Genomic DNA, 18,861 nt, shown 5'->3' with positions numbered 1-18,861 from the left:
TCATCATCAACCTCCTTCCCTCTGTTATCCATCAATCTATCTAATCACATCTGTGAAAAATTCAGGATGGTTTCTCATCCCTCAAACAAAACCCAAAGTGATCAAACACAAGCTAACAACAGAAATATCAAGTGAGAATATTTGTGCATTTTTTAAACAAATATGAAACTGTAGCATGTTGGCATTGAATACACAACACTGAAATGAGAGCCAGGGTAAAGAGCCAAGCCCATATTTGAACATGTCAACCCAGCAGGCAGATCAACCATGCTGTGTTGGGATTAGATCCAACACTAATATGAGGGACGACACCTGCAGGAATGAGCTACAGGAGACAAGATGCCATTTAATAAATCCACATCACTACAGGACAAATGACAGAAAGACAGACAGAAGAATCGCACTACAACACAGGTGAGAGCAACTGAGCAAACCAACACACAGCCTAGTGAGAAAGGCAAAAGACTGTGTGCCCTTGATTGTAAAGATGACCGCAGACTACCTTCACACAGAACTTGTTGCTCTTCATCCATCTCCTCTTCCTCCTGCTGCTCTGTACTTCCATGACTGGCAAGACATACATATTCCTCTTCTTCTTCCTCCTCCTGCTCTGTGCTTCCTTGACTTGGCAGACAAACATATTCCTCGTCTTCCTCCGGCTGGTTGGAGTACTCCAGTTCATCCTCAGAACCAGCAGATGTGAGCAGCGCCATCCTCCACTCCGGCACTACAGCTAACTACTAAAATTCAAAACCTGCAAGTGCAACGCCATGACTCCTACTGTACCTGCGCTGTGTGCACTTGTGGGTGTGTGAATTTTAATCTATGAATCAATACCTAATCTGTCTGTGCCTGGATGTGAAAGTACACATCGGACAAAGTGTTTGTTCCAAAGAAGAGAGGAAGTGTATAGAGTAGGTCTCTCTAAACACTCCATTGTGTACGACAGGCAAAGTCTGTGTGTGTAAATCTGTCAAGTACAAAATAATGTCTGCTGTGTGAGTCTGTTAAAGTGTGTGTATCATTTGTCCTGTGGCAACTCCATGAGACGCCCAGATAACCCAACTCCTCCCCTTCTCCTCTGTGACTGGTCAGTGAATGGCCTACTCTACTTTACCACAGATGAGGGGTAGACAGACTCACACATACACACTTTCCATCAACTTTTTAAGGTCATAAAACTGGGTTAAAATAGATTTAATACAACAGATGAGAGCATTTAATATAATATTAATCTTTATCCCTTTAATCCTCAACCTTTCGTCTCATTTCAAGCTTTGAAATGGTTCAGGCTGACACCTACAGGAGAAAATCAAACTGAGGGAGATCCTTTTCTTAGGTCAGTCCTTACCCAACCCCCCCTCTGGTGGAAGTAACTTGGTACAGTCCCGTTCAGCCTCTATGGTGACAATAGGGCAGCGCAAACAATAACAGACATGCACCTGTTTCCAGGGTGGGGCTAGACACAGTGAAACCTCCACAGGTGAATTTTTTTGTACATTTAACCTGCGGACTGTAGCATTGAGTGAGATCCATGAGATATAAGCTTACTTTGGGCTGGAAGGAGGCATTTGATCAAATCAATAAAAGGATTTTCAAACCACAGTTTAAGTTGTATTATGTGTCTTGTGTGTTTTTTGCTTAGTACTGTTTGTTACCGTGCTGTTATATGTTTTAATTGTGACCTGCCTAAGGGACTGCAGATGAAAATTAGTTATAAGCTAACTGTGGTACAGTACATCAAATGGTAACATTTATGTTTAACACCGTGCATGGCCCCAATAAATACATCAATAAATAATAAGCACCATACTGTAAAGTCATGATAATGGACAAACATCAAAAGAATCTAAACATCCTCTCTCTCTCTTAACGTAAATGTAATGTAAAGCTGAATGCTACTTTTAAACTTTTTAACCCAACAAAGATGTTTACCTCACAATTACAATAATAAAGAATAATGCCTGAATCTGAATAAGATCTTAAAACATAAAAGTGAACATGAACACTGGAGACTAGAAAGACACAGGAACTATTTCTGGAGCAGAAGCAGTTACGGAGGCAGACGTTTTGAGACAATGAATGTCATACATTTTTGTATAATTAGTTGAATAATTCACTGTGTAAAAAAAGAACACCCATGCTCTTCATGAACTGGACAGAACAGAAGCGATATGATAGCAAAGTGATTTCACCCATTAAATCTGCTTCTTCCCTAAACCACAGACCTGCTTGCTGAAACTTGCTCTAAGAGGTAAGCTCTTTGCCAAAATCTATTAAATGGGTTACAAGCTCAGTGCATTGTAATCAAGTGATCTGATTTCACAAGATATCCTCCCAAAACCACTTTGAAAACATGTTTCAAAAGACTGCCTTTGAAAACTGGCACAAAAAGAATGATGCTGTCAACTTTAAATACACAAAAAGACAGATCTGGCTCAAGTTTACCAGATTGTGCAACATGTTCAACGGATGTTTCTAAGGAATAGACACAAAAAGTCCAATGCCAAATTTCTAAGCCCGTCTCTAGCAGTTGCTCCATAATGAAAAATATAAAAAAGTATGGACTTATTAGCAGGGAAAATAAAGTTTTATAAACACTGCGGCAAGTATTTTCATTTTTGTTTGTTATTCCTATTTAGTTAACTGTTCAACTGACTTCCTTATGACTTGATGACTCATCACCAAACTCACCACCTCATTGTGACCTTTATCACATCATGTAAATGGTTCATTTGAGGCTGTGTGGTTAAACATGAACTGAAGGTCTACTGATATTGCTTTTTCATAAAAATACAGTAATCAGCTGGTCTGGTTGCTCATCCATGTAAATGCTGCTAAGCTGTATGAAACCAAACTGTCTTACTGCTTATCAGCATCTATAAAAAGATAAGTATTTAGTGTTTGGTTTTTTTAAATGCATAAACCCAGTGTTACTATAATATATATTCACACTTCCCAGATATTTTCAATTAATAAAGACTAAATGAGTAAGTGTTCAGTATATACTGCATGTCAGTGGGTATGTCACATGTCCATTTGAGCTGAGCTAGTGAGATTCGTAAGACCGGATATTTCATAAATGAATATGTGCCACATCAAAGCAGTCCAATTTTCTGCCCATTAGTCACGGCTCAACTGTTATAATTACTGTAATTGGTCTAGAAACTGATGTCAGCTCGGTACCGTCCTGCACGCTTGAGTAACTCCACTCAATGGTCCTATGGATGCAATGCTGCAGGCAACAAAAGAGTCCTGCACAAACACCACTCAGTGCTTCTGAGCCTCTCCCATTGCTTTTCTGGTCACATTCACTCTTTACACTCCACTTGTTTGTCCTTTCCCCCCTCTCTCATACACAACCCCTCCGCCTTTCACCTCAATAGTCTATTTTTAACAGTTAAGTATCGAAGAAAACAACACAAATGAACAAGGAATTTGCACATTTACACACTTTGGATAATTACATATATGAAATCCACTGGGAGACTTTTGGTGTTGTGGTGTTTTTTTAAGGTTTGTAGTGATTTGTGTCTTCAGTGTCTCCTTTGACACTGTATTTATAGCAACATTACCAACAAAAGAGCAACAGGAAGAGAACCACTTTCTGTCCTACCTGCAGATTGCACTTTTCTAAAACGCAGCAGGTTATTTCCTACTGATATTTGAAAAAACTTTCAGCATTTATTGATATTTTTTCAGTGATAACTCTGGAATTATTTTCTGAAAGCAAATGCAGACTCACATAATGTAAGAGAAACATTCACATTTTGAAAGCTGGTATCTGTACAGACTTACAAACAAAGACATAATTGGTTTGCAGTGGTTCCTGACAGCAAAACCAGGTTAAAACTTAAACACTGACATCACGTGGAGAAGTCAGATTAGACATCTCTAAGGGATCCAAGTAGTGCTCAAAAGCACATCTTTTGTGCCCCAGCTTCATTCTGTGACCTACAACTATCACATCTTTATTGATAATTTCCTTCTTTCTCAGCCACAGCCCACTGTCCTCTATCTACACAGCCATTTCTTTTGAAGGCATCAAAAAGTGCCAAAGAATATTTGGCAGGCTGCTATCGACAAGAGAGGCTAAGAGCGACATGCAAATCAGTGGGCTAAATATAAGCCAACCCACTTCCACATCCCTCCCTTGTATATCTCAGAATAACACCAAACCCAGCTGCTTTCTATTTCTGCTTCCATACTCCACCAGAAGATTGATCAAAGAAACCCCTTGTCATTTGATTATTTGATCATTTCAGCATCAAGCACAGTTGTAAATCCTTCTATAAGTGTCTTACAGGGAGCATTTGTCTCCAAAAAGGCAAATCAACAAAGACTGGAAATCAAACGTGGGCTAGCTGCCACAGCTGAATAATATTGCAGCGTTTAAGCTGCACAGCTCACATTGAAGGATGTGCTGAGCTGCCTCAAACTTATGTAACCATCTCCACTGAGCATCCCTGACACACATGCATAGTAGTGTGTATAACTAGCCTAACACATCGTTGCATTCAGAAAAATGCACCCGCATTCAATCAAATGGAAAGTAATTACAGCAGGTGATCGATGTATTGAATGAAATTAATTATATCGCACATAAATGTCATGCACAAGAGAGGAGAGACACAGACTAGGGTAGAAAGATGTACAGAGAGAGCCAGAGGCAGTGCCAAAAGGCTGGTGATTAAAGCAACCCCTGCTGTAACACATATCACATGACCGGGCACCATCGATACACCACATGTCTCAGCTGTGTGTGTGTGGATCAATCTGTACAATCATTATCACACAGGTTAGTTAGACGTACTGTAGCTACTGTGAGACAACACCACAAGCTTTTGTAACAAATGAGGGTATGTTACATAAATGGACATCACTGCACCAAATTCTATAATACATGCATAAGAGTAAATGACCAGCAGCTCTGCAGCCAATACATCCTTGTTTCTATTGCTTGCTGTGTTTTTTAAGTCAGTATTTTTGCCAGTTTTTCCTAAATGCTAATAAAAAAGGTTTTTATATGTTATGGTTCCTTAAAAATGATTGCAAATGACCTAAACTTTGACTGACTTACCTTCCTTTAGCTCAGTTAAATTGTCACTTAGATTATCTATCTGCCTACCTAAATTGAGTTTTTGCTCCTTGTCACAACTTTAAATCTCTCCAAGTCAGCATATTTCCCCGTCTAGTCTCCCTGTTTCCCAGCTGTGATAATCAACTAGTTCAACTCTTCAATCTGAATCCAACAAAAGAGGAAACACAACAATCCCCAGTCCCACATCCTACAGTACACCCACAGCTAGTCACATAAGCTACTCCTCGGCCCTATTTTTGAAGCCACACTGACTCAGCTGCCACACAGCACCTGTTACAACACCTCCTGTATCCAGCAGCCACAGCTTTAACGCTGCTGTTTGTCCTGTCTGTAACATCAGCCTTGATGCTTTTTTTCTGTTGTGAAAGATAATCCACAAGGTTACATTAACTGGGTTTTCATTGGAATGAAACCTTGCACAAAAATGTCAGTCTGAGCTGATTGCATTAGGGGGTTTACTCAAAGGAAAATAAAGGGATTTTATCTTTTAATCCACTTTTTTTCTATTATGTTGTTTAATATTGACCAATCCACCTTAATCCTGCCACTAGCACCTCTCTTCACTCTAACCTCTGTCTGCCCATCTGTCATCAGAGGACAAGTTATAAAACCTGTCCAGTGGTTATCAAACAGTGTTACAACATATGCTGTAGGCACCATCCTCAAAGCAAATTTGTCTGAGTTTCTTGCCATAACTACATCATACATACATCAAGATCTGATAAACTTGCCACAAACCTCTATCATCATGATAGTAGTAGTTTGTAGACAGCTCTTGTCTTGTTTTGGTACTGTACTGTTACACTACAGCCATCCCTCCTGTAAATATTTCTATGGATTTCATTATGATATACAGTATATACAATACAACTTTAATGTCAACTTACAATGAAATTCATTTTGCACCCGTAGCATATAATAGCAGGCCAGCAACTACTATTTTACTCTAGTTTTTATTCTAGTTACTCTTGTCCAACTACCCAACAGTAAGTACTTTAGTATTTATAAAATCTGCACTAGTCCAGTTACTGGTTTGAGTTGACCTTTCAACAACTAGATGTCACTGCATGAAATAGTCTTACCATCAGTACACTCTTCATAGTACCAGTCCAGTTCATAGTAGTCTGCCTTGACAAACCTCTGGCCTCGTCTCTTCATCCTCACCGCTCTGACACACAGCTGTATTGTTTCCAATGTCCCAGCATTCTTAGCTGTAACATCTCTGGCAAATCCAATGTCCCAGCATGCTCAAGAGACAACCAGCTGTCAACTGGGGTCTTGCAGCCACTAAGAGTGTCCGTTAGTCAGTCAGTCAGTGCCTACTTCTGTTATCCCAGCATGCTTAGCAGTTACGAGCTGGCACACAGTTTTTATTGTTGGTGAGAGTCTGTCCAGTGTCATCATATGTCTTTTTTGTCCCGCATTCATTAACGGCAAACTGTCAGTGTATTATGCTCCATATTTGCTGTGAAGCAGGTGCCATTTCTGCATGTCATCTCCCAGAACGGTTACTTGCGTCATCAGTTGTAATTAGAAAAAAAACAGTGTCACTTCACTGCCCTTTCATCCATCATTTAGTTCTTCACAGTTTCAGCAATATGTGCCAGCTGAGATTTGCAGTCTTCCTTCAATCTGTGCAGTCTCTCTGTCTGTCTTCTTTTTTGGCCATCTTTCAGTTTTCCACTCAGTCACTCCAAACCTTCAGCAAACATGTCAGCTTCTGTCCTCCCATGCCCCCATCCGTTTATATCTTTTGGTCAGTTTATCTTCCTCTGCTCCTACCTGTCTGTCCTCTGGCCGAGTTTCGTCTTCATGAGGTCATATCATGAAAATCGTCTTCTCTTTTGTAACGTTCCTTGCTCAGTGACAGCACTGGCTCTACACATGGACCACCGCATCTCTAACAATGACTCAATAAATACAGAGATACAGAGCTTGAGAGCGAGCAGCAGCAGCAGCAGCAGTCACGGGTTTTGCAGCAGAAATGATGAGAACCATGACACAGTAGGATGGGCGGAGTTTGAGAGTGCTCATAGCCAATCAGAGGGAGCAGTATCACCGGCTTGCTCCCGCCTTCCATTCGTATGTCAGCGTCTCCCCCCTCCTCTCCTCTACTTTGTCCTTCTGTGTGGTTGCTATAGTAACAGGCTCAGACTCCAAGGCCTGAGGATGAGCAGCATGTAAAAGCAGTTAGCAGGAGAGTGTAGCGTTGGCAGGGGTGACGTGGCTAACTGAATGAACACAATGGGTATGCGGGGATTGGTTATTTTAGCTGGGGAGTGATGAAAGAAGCACACACAGAGTGCACCGGAGGCAAAAAGCTGATGTGTCATCATGGCAAAAAAAACAAACATGCAAATAAGGGTCATTTCAATGACAATAGGAACAAATTCAATGTCAACCAGCTTGGAAAAGCAGAAAGAGACTGAAGCAATGCTTGTTATGGAAAATACACCTCTGTACATACTGACATTAGCAGGATGGAGCTAACAGAAGGCCGGGACCACTAGCTAACAGGCTAACATCAAACTGTCAAAACTGGTGCTTACAGGGAGCAAGTTTGCTTCAACATCACATGTTTATGATAATGTGTGAAAAACTAAATCCTGCTAATAAAGCGACTTTCACACGGTTTAATGTTAAAAGAGCCAGAGGGGTCATATAACTGAGGCTGATGTAACAACTGTTATGTTACATCAGCCTCCGGTTACAGATTCAGTTACAGTTCATATGTGTGCCATTGTACAGGGATACATGGTGGTTACTACATGGATGACAACATCATAAATATCACTATATTGTATGAATAGAAGTAAATCCACAACACTCGCAGTTGCTACACCCAGATAATGACAAAATACTAACCTTTGAAAACAATACCACCTGTCTGGTATATATATTAAAACTTGCATGACAAGGAGATACATCTGTTATTCACAAAAGTACACAAAAACATTTTAAAGAAAGAGTTCATCTATGTCAACAGCACAAAAAAACTTCCACATGGTTGATAATTATGACCAGCATCTACATGACAGATCAAATGTCTGTCCACCAGACAACCCGTCTCCTCTGTTCTCCTCTGACTGGTGAGACATGTGGCTGTGATGTCATCACAACATGGAGATGCTCCCTATTGGTCAGTTGCCTCCGTGTCATCAGCTCCTTGAACATATCATTCTCATGCAGCAGGTTACATATTTAAATGAATGAACCACTACAGTACTTGCGTGCTGCAACGTCGTGCGTATCACTGTTACTTTAAAACACTGTCAAACAAATGAAGCTCGAGGTAAAGATGTATGTGAAACATATCTTCTCTGCCAGGATGAAACCAATATGACCCATCAGCACTCATACACCATGGCCCCCTCGGGTGTCGATACCCGGCCATCTGTTTGAGGCAATAATGAGGAGAAACATGACTCCAATGTGGAGTGGGGGAGAGAAAAAAAAACCAACAGTACTGCATGTGGCGAATTCATTTGATAATAAAGCTGTTTAGTAAAACACTCCCCGCAGAACAACTCATAATATGTCTTATGTAACGTGACCTTGTCGTACCCTGTTAGCCTGGCTGGCTATCACAGAAATGTCAAGGCCAATGTGACTATGCCGGCATGGGGCAACGAGGTGAAGTTACAGTTCTCAGTAAAGGTTATTTATAAAGATGATTCAACTATTTTTAGAAACTGTTTTTTTTTTTTTTTTTTACTCTGAGTCAGTGTTCACACAGACATAAATCAAGAACTGAATTATTGATGGTGAAAAAAAAAAATCTACTTTATGTTCCCTTGATTTGCCACGTGCAGTGTGTGCACATGTGTTTATTTATTATATGTGTGTGTGTGTGTTTGGTATACAGCTGGCAGAGACGACAACTGCGAGGCAGCTTTTAGTTTGATAAGACAAGCGCTGACACGTGCATGAAAATATAGAGGACTGAGTGCAAGAGAGAGCGCAACATCAAGCAACAGAGAGAGAGACCCATGTTTGTTGTGGCAACCATGACCAGCTGCTGTGACCATACTTTCTCTCATCTCTGCTTCCTATCCACTGAAGGTCAGTATAAATTTTAAATCTCAGCCTTTAATGTGCATTGTTAATCTCTCATAAAAGCTCTTGAAGGTTAAATCTAGAAACCTAATTTTCTATCCTTAGTTTTTTGACATAGGATTTATGTTAACAGACATATTGATGTCTACCCAGAGGAAATAATGGCTCTTCATTTGGGAGATGATAATAATTGAGAAGGGGGCTGTAATACTAATCTGATGTTGGCTCACAAGACACTTAAGCACAGAACTGGGCAGAAAGGGATCGCTTTACAAACAAATAGCAGCAACAATCATCACCATTATATTTAGAAGAAAATTGGATACTGTACTTGTTCACCAAATCACTTGAAAAGAGATATGTGATCAACTTACAGAAGTATTTGAGGGTCTCCTCTATCTGTTCGGTAGTCAGGTCGAGGGCAGAGTCAGGCTCCACCAGTGGCGTGTGCAGCCAATCATCTTGGTCGTAGCCGAAGATGGTGTCGGCCCTCAGCTTGTAGACTGGCAGCTGTTCCTCCAAAAGGCTGATAATCTCAAGCTCCGGCAAGTCAGTACTGTTACACACATCTACACAGAGACAAAGAGAGATGCTGTATAGTATTTGTTTTTTTTTGTTTGGCAATAACGTTAATAAGTAAACATACATAATGCATATACAATTTTCAGCAGGGACTAAAGGCTGGTCGTGACACTGTGACAAAATGTTAGTTCTGGGTATTGTTTAATATTATAGACTGGACAACCTCTCTTCATTTGCAAAGCAATCCAACAGGATGTTTGCAGTCTGTTGGAACTGAAGGCACAGTTCGCCCTCTAGTGGGCAATTGAGGCACTAACCCCCCGCTACATGCATCTGCTGTGTAGCACTCAAAAATGGAGACCAACTGAGGGTTAGGTTCATTTGAGTCAATTTGCATCATCACTTAAATTAAATCTAATGCTTAGACTTGGAATGGGGCTGTACAGTGCAACCCTGCTCATGTTAGATAGACCATGTTTCATATCAAGTTGACCCATACTTACTCAAAAGTCAAAACCCAAGGGACAGTAATGAAACAATAACGCAAACATGCACACATGGGTTTGTCTCATATTAGGAAACTGTTGTAGCTTGTATGGCATTCTCACTTGAGTACAACGAAAATGGTGTTCATGATGAAAAAAAACAAACAGCTACTGTTACTTTTACCTTTATTTCCTATTGGGTAAAAAAAAATAGATAGAAGAACTGCAATCATTCATACATCACATGAAGTCATCTTTGACATGGCAGCTAAACTGACTGAATAAAGTCAAGAGCAGCCTTCTGCTAAAAACTAATGAGTCAACCAGAGAACCACGTTTGTGTGCTGCTGTGGAAAACTAAATAACCTTACCTAAGCTTTCAGCTATGTGCCTCTCTGTTCACAAATCAGTTTAGTGTGCTATTAAAAGAGCACCCATTTAGGATTCTGTTAAGAGTATATTCTCTCTGTTCAGAGCAAGAATTCAGATTTTAAAAAATCACTCTTTCTACAAAAATGTGGAATAGAGAGGCTCTTGGATTGACAGAACTAGCATGTGCACAGAATAAATGAGAAGAAACGTACAGTAAAAAAATAATGTCCTTTGTTTCTCGCTATTTCTGGCTCTGTCGCTCTCTGCTGTCTGTCTCCCTCTGTGTATGTCTCTCTAACAATGCTGTCTCTCACAGTTTGCTAATCCAGACTGAAAGACTGACTGTGCTGAAAAAGGGAGACAAGGGAGACACAGACACACACACACACACACACACACACACAGAGAGAGAGAGAGAGAGAGAGAGAGAGAGAGCAGCTGGGGAATCATTCAACAAGCACAGCCAATGAGGATTCAACACTGAATTACAAGATCTACCAATTCCACTTGTATTCGAAATGGGACACTTTACTGTTGAGTTAAAGTATTTATTAGTTTTGCTGACATATAATAGTGTGATGATGACTCAGTCTTTCTTTTACATAAAAACTCTTCATTAGACACAGTAACTGGTATGGCAGAAGACCAACAGCTCTGGTAAGCTTTTTTTGTCATTCCATCTACACTGTATTGGATATTTATTTCTCAATTTTTTTTAATAAAGTATGAAAGTACACATCTTGTACACCACTCCAATGTCAAATCCAAAACCATTACCCCTGAAGCTAATTTAATATGATTAATTTTTCAAAAGAAGTGCCTCTTTAAAGCCTGAAGCTATGTAAAATTTAATATCAACATTCTGAAGGTGTCAACACATCTTAAAATTGTGTGAGCACAGCTTTAAATGAACACACATGAGATTTGAGCAAAGCTGATCCTGCTGGTCAGAATGACTAAATTTCCCCCCAGTACTGATATCAAATATGGCAAATGTACCTTAGCCTCAAATGATGAGTACTGATAGGATGTGGAGGAGGATAATAATAGCACAAGCATTCTGTGCTGTGTGCTGACAAAAGGTCAATGGAGACACCAAAAAGTGTGCGTACGTGTTGTATTTGGTAAAGACGAACCATCGTTTTTTCAGTTTTAGAATGATCTCTTTCTGTCAGATCAATAGAAGCACTTTGCGTGACTGTATTCATTTACAAAAGGTTTTATTCTGAGTTCTCAAATGGAAAATACTGTCACTAAGTTTCAAAGACTACAAAAAACTTTTCCCAGGACTGTTCAAAGTGCAAAGTAAACAGACTGCAAACAGAGTGCTGCTGACTTCTGAGTATTTCTTGATGCACTTGACTGCTGTGGACGGTGTTTTTGCTGTTGCTGCTTTCTGTGAGAATTTCCTTTGAGACAATAAAGGTTTGTTTTTTTGTTTTTTGTTTTTAACAGACCACCGATAACCAGCAACTCTAGGTCAACTTAAAAAATAGCAGCATGAATCTATTAAAAAGCAGCACCTGGTAGTACTCATTCAAGTTTGAACTTTTTAATTTATATTTTGGGATCAATAGACAAAGCTGATATACGACCAAAAAGAAGCTTCAAGTCCAAGTGTAATTATAGACTGCTGGAACAAAGAACACAACCTGCAGGGTCATACCAACATTAGCAGCAGCCACCAGAGGAAGAAAGTTCAAGTTCAAATGTAAGAATAGTCCACTGTCACACTGTCAGTCTGAGCAATAAACGTGTGACTGATAGACACACAGCAAAAATCAAGATCAGGTCGCTCTGAAGGCTACAGACATACTGCTAATCATGGACGATTACGCGGAGCTATTGTTCTTTTAGCAAACAAAGAAACCATCGAGATCATGCAGAAGTGCCGGTGTTCAAACAGAAGTGTCTTCTACAAACTGACCAACACAAGCACAAGCACTGCAACTATAGTACACTGAACTGTAGTATCACTGAACTGAGACCCTAAATTAGGTCACTGAAGAGAGAAGGGTATACAATCCCAGCGCACATGGTGTTGGTGTAAGACTGTAGAATCACACAGATATGACTTTTCTACATTTCTAAACAAGTGCTACACCTCCTATGTCTAACATGGCTGCCCCCTGTAAACCAGTACAGTACAGCAGTGCTACTTGTGGCCAGGTTAAAGAGCCAAGTTGACCTTTCTAAGATAAATTCAACTCAATTCAACCTTTAACCTTTACAGAATTATTTAACTGTAGCAGACAACTTCCACTGTACTGTTTGAGCTTTTCATATTTATCAGCCTTTTGACAAAATTCAGAATAAGCTTGAAAACACAAATATTTTTAACTTGTAAGAGCAAATCCCTGAGGATTTCTCGACTATGCAAGTTTTCAAAGGGAGGAAATAACTCAGTGACTCACTGAGAGACAATGAGATAAAAAACAAACAAAGATAGAGAGATAGGGACAATGAGAGAAACTCTATACAGATGTTAGCCACACTCATCAGAAACCTATCTGAAACTGACAGAAAACCACACCATGCACAGCATACTCACTCATGGTGCCTGAAGCCCGACAACCACCAGCCCTCCTGCCCTCCACCAATTACATTTTCCACTGGTCTGGGAGAGAGCAAGGTCGCAAGAAATAACACAGAGAAGAGAGAGAAAGAGAGTTGGGAGGGTGAGAGACGGGAAGCACGAGAGAGAGAGAGAGAGAGGGTGCTAAAAGTTAGAGGACGGCGCTGGGTGGAAGAAACAGAAAGAGACCGAGAGGAAAAGAGGGGAGGGAGGAGTAAAGAGGAGAAGAGACCCGAGCCAAACTGGTTCGTCATGCCTGACATGCCAATGATGATATCCACATGGACCGCCCCACACTCGCTCTCTCCCTCCCTCCTGACAGCCAACAAACCCAGCTGGACTCTTCCAACTAGCTGTACTAACTGCACTCTCGCGCTCTCTCTCTCTTCCTATCTTGCTCAAGTACAAACACACTGTAGCTAACAACAAGCCTGAAGCTGTTCCTGCTGTATTTACTGTTTGACTTTCTTGATACCCAGCAGACAGTTCCTCATGTTAAAATCGTACACGGAGAGACACAGACCTGATGAACGATACTTTTAAGATGCTGTATTTGCTTTTTAAACTTTCCTATCTATCCAACTGTTTGAGGAAAGAAGAGACATGAAAGTTTTTACACCCTGAGGTGATGAAGACAAAGGAAGTGTATGTTAACATTGTGGTGGTGAGAGAGTATATACGAGTGTAAAATATTCTGCAACAGGTTAGGAAACAGATTTAGCCCATTTACAGCGATAATCACTGCCTGCACAACATGAGCTGATCTGCACCTGAGAAACTGCCAAAAATATCACTCAGTGTACTTTCCATGTAATCCTACGGATCCAAGTGTGTTTGTCACGGAATGGTGCCTGATTATGAGGAAATTTGTTCACTTTTGTTCAAATTTGTTCTGCTAAACTAATCAGTTTTTTATTAAAATGTACAAAATTGCTCCTTAAACCTGAGAGGTTTGGGTGTTTCACAAGTAGTTTAGACATATACAGTAGCAGAAAGTAAGGAATCAATGATAAAATCCAGAGAAACAATCCGACTTTGTTGAGTTGAGCTGAGAGGAAACTCTGGAAAACTGGGGGGTGAACAGCAGTATGTTCCAAATTTTCCAAATTTAGACAGTGGATTCTTGGTGAGAGGCCAATATCTTCCATGTGCAGCCTTTCATCTAGAAACACTTTTCACAATTTAAACAGATTTAAAGTGTGAAGTATTATACTTTGTAATCTTTGCTTTATTGTGAAGATGCAGCTTTCTAGACACTGTGTACCTTTCATGAGAAAAGTCACTGAAGTTGTACAGTTGCAAAGTATAATCCACATACACTTAGTTCCCCCATTGAAGCCTCATCTATCAAATACTGCAATGCTTTTGTTATGTTGCTTCAGCGCAGTCCTGTCCAGAATTAGCCTGGGCTACAGTTGAAAGCTGCCACTGGCCACAGAGGGTATGTACATGAAATACAGGAGAGTACATCAACATGGTCAAATATCACTGGCAGCCTACAACATCAACCAAGGTGTTCAAATGTCACTAACCCTGTAAATCTCTGAGTCCCCGTTTGTGTGCGTGTGCGTGTGCGCACGTCTACATCAAGGTATTACCCTTGTATAAAAAGTATCACTATGAGTATATTTGGATCAACACAAGCAGAAAAGTAAGATCATTTTCTACAATTTGCTTTGCATTCTGTTGCAAAATATATGTCTCTTCACATCGTCTCTTGTGTTCTCAAAACTACATTACAAAACTCACCAACTAAGCACATCTTTGCTCTTTGGTCAACTGACACTACGCTGACACCAGCCTAAAACTTTGGCCTGGACTCTGTATCTAGAATGTATTGGCAGATGCACTAAGTACATGTGGCTCAGGAGGGAAGTACAGAAAGTTTCACCATTTGACCCTGACAGAGAAACCGATCTAAAAATCAGCTTGTGATTACACAAATAAGATGGTCTGGAGACGTTTGTTAGCAGGCGGTTTTGATGAGTTGGATCTGTTAGACATTTCCTTGGAGTCATTTCAATGCTTGTTGCATAAGATGGGTACCATAAATTAAGAGTAATACATTTTATCTGTCAATACGAAAAGACAGAAAATGAGTGAAATATCTTTGTTGGAATATCATATGAATACTTCATATCATCATACTTTTTCAAGTTGTCAATATCATTTCAACTACAATAGCTTGTGAAGTGAAGTAAAAGACCGATACTAGAGCTAGAAACAACCAAAATACTGTTTGGACATGACAGGACATGTGACCATATCAGTATGTAAACACGCAACGTCACTGAAAAATAAGCCAAAATAACAACAGGAGAAAACAAACAGCATCAGGTTGAATGTGTCACAAGCATCAGTGTTGTCAATACATTCTATTCAGATGGAAAAAGACTATTAAACAATGTCAAGATTATCATTCAGCGTCATACTGCAGTTAAGTCTGTCAAGTATGCAGTCAGCCAGTCTCCTTACTGTTCCGCTTTGGATGATTCAGACTCTTCATGTACAAAAAAACACTGTATCTATGGCAACACTGTAGGTTTAAGTGTTTGGCTTGCATGTGAGACCAACCTCAGTCAAAACCCTATAAAATGATGACACTCCCTCTAATAGAGTCAACTACACAGACAGACTGGCTGCAAAAGCTCACACTAGTGATTTTCTTAACGCGTACGCTTGGTTTTGAACACTTTATAGAAGCACTACTGGGTCAGCATAGTTTCAATCTCATGTTACTTGGCTCTCTCTCTACTCTGTGTGTGTGATACTGAAAACAGTGAACAAGAACCAAGCCCTCTTCCAAACATTACAGCACAATGGATGTTCTTGCATGCCGTGATTGAATTAGAGTCAGGCAGCAAGCTCAGCAGTTTGGATTCTACTCTGTTTGTCCACTTACATAACTTTGCCTCAGTCTCACTCAAGCTCTCTGTCCGCTGTCTTTTTGCTCCGTCTCCTTTTCTGTCGGCCTGCTTGTTCCCGATCCCGCTCTCTCCTCACCAAGCATCCCATAATTTCACAGTTACTCAACTCTTTACATCACCGCTGGCTGGTAACCACGGAGAATTAACCTCACGCCCAGGAACTGCCCCATGGCAATGAGCTGCTCTATTCAGCTCTTTGTGTTCATTCATCCACTAGACTTAGTGAAATTAAACACACACACACACACACACACACACACACACACACACTCCCATAAAAACTTTCCTTCTCGTTGTGGAAGTTTTCAACAAGAGAGTAAGGCAGGGAGACGGAGAGAGAGAGAATGAAAGACAGATGGAGAAAAAATAAGGAGACAGGAGGTAAAAGATGCCTAAAATGTAACCTAATATATATTTAATTTTGAATGGGAAGGTTTGTTATAGTAATTCTAAGATACCAGTAGATGGCAGCACCTCCTCAACTGTCCTGTCCTTAAGACATATGACGACAGCAGGTATTACCAGCATGGCATTTCACCATATTCATTTACAAAATACAAGTATTGCACTGTTAAGAGTTGCACAATGGGGGTTGTTGCACCAACATGTTACCAGCCTGTTTCTAATGCGGACAAGTATGAGTCTGTGTGGCGGATAATACAGGTTGGAATCAAGGATTAAATATTTTTTTATATAATATAAATAATGTATTTTATATATTTCTCCAAAACTTAGATGTAGGCTTCAAACAAGCTTTGCAGGGCTACTGTAATTGACTGCACAATGCAGTGTTTCTGAACAACATGCATAAGGAAATATCCATTAATGCACTGATCCAGTGACCATGAAAAAGTTAGGGCCCCCTCCCAGTCCAGGGACTTCTTACTGCAGGTGTAGGGCCTTCCAGGTAGGTCTCAACTGAACAAGCGGCCCCTTGGCAATAAGGAATTCACAAATCTACAAGTAGATTCAGCAGACAAACTGCTTCTCCTTTAGAAACTCTGGTGTCATGGTGCTGAAAATTAATCTGAAATCAACAAAGCATATCATAGAAAGCCCTGAGGTGTTAAGTCACGCTTTACCAGAATTATTTTAGGGAAAAAAGCCACAACCACCGGCTGCGTGGTGAAGCCGCTGCAGAGGATGAGATATTAAGATGAGGTTCTGCCTCCCTGAAGTCATTACTGGAGTCATTAGAACTGACTATCGACTGTGCAAAAGTACCATCTGTGCAAACTTTCACTATGACTGTTCTCAACTTCACTGGTGTCAGTGGCTTAAAGAAAATGACTGAGGAAATCTGATCCTGCTAATTTATTCATGTGCTATACTGTTACATATAACTGTTTTTAGAGAGATGCTTGAACATATGAGTAACAGACTATCACAAACAATTGTGCGGGCAAATTCTCTCCATTCCAGCTAATAGATCTGCATGGTGGCTTAGCAGTCCTGGCACTGCCTAGCTGAGTGTCTAAGGTGAGAAACTCTATTAGAAGCTTTACATGTCTTTACGTGTTGCTTCCTGGCTGTTACTGAGTAGAGGATGAGGAGACCTTGCTGTTTAAAATAATGAAAGGAACTGAGGTCATGGTAAAGGGTGGGAGGGTCTTTTCCTCTAGCATGTGAATATAAGCAACTCCCATAGTCTTAATCACTGCTAGACTGACTCTGCTAGTGTGGTGCTGTACAAGTGCTTGGCAACCCTTATGGCCCTGCTGAACTGGCTTTTGGCCAGGCTGTATTCAGTTCACTTTTCCTTCCTCTGGGCCAACTCTTTACTGTTCCTCAGGGTCCTAAGCTCCTTATAAAACAGAGGCTTAGCACTATTACAGTCTTTTTTGGAGGTTTCTTCCACAAGAGACACAGGAGGAGACTATGTGCTGGGCTCATCACTTATTGTCATGGACACCTATTTTAGAACTGTTTTGTCTGCAGTCCAAACTATGGCACACTCCAGTCCTGTCATTTGTTTTTTAGGTTTCTAGGGTTGGGGCAATCTTGACTGCTGTATGATTATCACTGCAAAAGAATATTTAGAATCACTGTCCATTTATATTTGATGTGATTTCACTCATATTTGGCCCACACAGGCTCATCCAGACTGTAGAAAGAGAGAAGATGGGACCACTGGAGACAAGACATTAGTGTACCTCTGCTCCATGGGAGAGAAGCATGAAGGGGTGATAAAAAAAAAAAAAGAGAAAGGGAGATGAGCAAGAGAGTTGACAGAGACTATCCACTGGGAGCTCTTCTCTCTTTCACATGCTGGCTTATACACTGAGCTGAGGTCCCCTGGAGCTGCTTTACTGACAGGATGTGACATTAGAAAAGGGTCAGAGAGAGGGACAGTTTCTCACAGCACGTCTTCCTCAGACTGCTATGTTCTTCTTAGCTTATTCCCAAACCATGACAGATTGCGGGCTGTTATTACTGTAAACTTCTGGGTTAAATCCTGATTAATGTGATACAGTAGTGCAGCTAGATGAAGAGCATTTTTGACAGTTGAATTATATATGTATGCATCTAATGCTGATTCAACATTGCCAGATGGATCCCAGTGCGTTTTGTCTATCTACGTTATAACATATGTATTTTATATTACCAGTAATAGTCTCTGCATCTCTGTAGGTGGCCGTGAACTCCTCGAGTGCAGCCGGCAGACCCGCCTCACTGACATACTCCTCCTCCTCCTCAACGGCCAATCCGAGCCCTGGGTCGTGTAGCGGAGTTATATGATCAGACGGCTGTTTAGGGGGCAGGGCAGAGGAGCAGGACCAGGTGTGGGGAGGCGGGGTCTTCGGGTCCAGCTTGGCACTGAGT

General features: G+C 40.7%; 1 protein-coding gene across 3 annotated transcripts in view; it reads right to left on the bottom strand.

Moving 5' to 3' along the window:
• Positions 1 to 18,861, bottom strand: part of LOC121905568 (trafficking kinesin-binding protein 1-like) — a 38,042-nt gene extending 19,181 nt beyond the window's left edge. The window contains exons 1-2 of one of the 3 annotated variants that reach the window (XM_042423893.1): positions 18,644 to 18,861; positions 9,532 to 9,726 (exon numbers count right to left, since the gene is read on the bottom strand). Coding sequence is in view for 2 of the 3 variants with exons in the window: in XM_042423891.1 (XP_042279825.1) it covers positions 503 to 713 (211 nt within the window). In the remaining variant the exon portion in view is untranslated. Of the gene's footprint in view, positions 1 to 502; positions 1,081 to 9,531; positions 9,727 to 13,087; positions 13,286 to 18,643 lie in introns of those variants that run through there. The other 2 variants (XM_042423892.1, XM_042423891.1) reach the window with 2 other exon arrangements.

Source organism: Thunnus maccoyii, chromosome 10, assembly GCF_910596095.1.
Source record: "Thunnus maccoyii chromosome 10, fThuMac1.1, whole genome shotgun sequence".
In the NCBI taxonomy this organism is placed as follows: Eukaryota; Metazoa; Chordata; class Actinopteri; order Scombriformes; family Scombridae; genus Thunnus; species Thunnus maccoyii.
The sequence above is the reverse complement of the archived record's forward strand: the minus strand, read 5'-3'. Positions and strand labels throughout refer to the sequence as shown.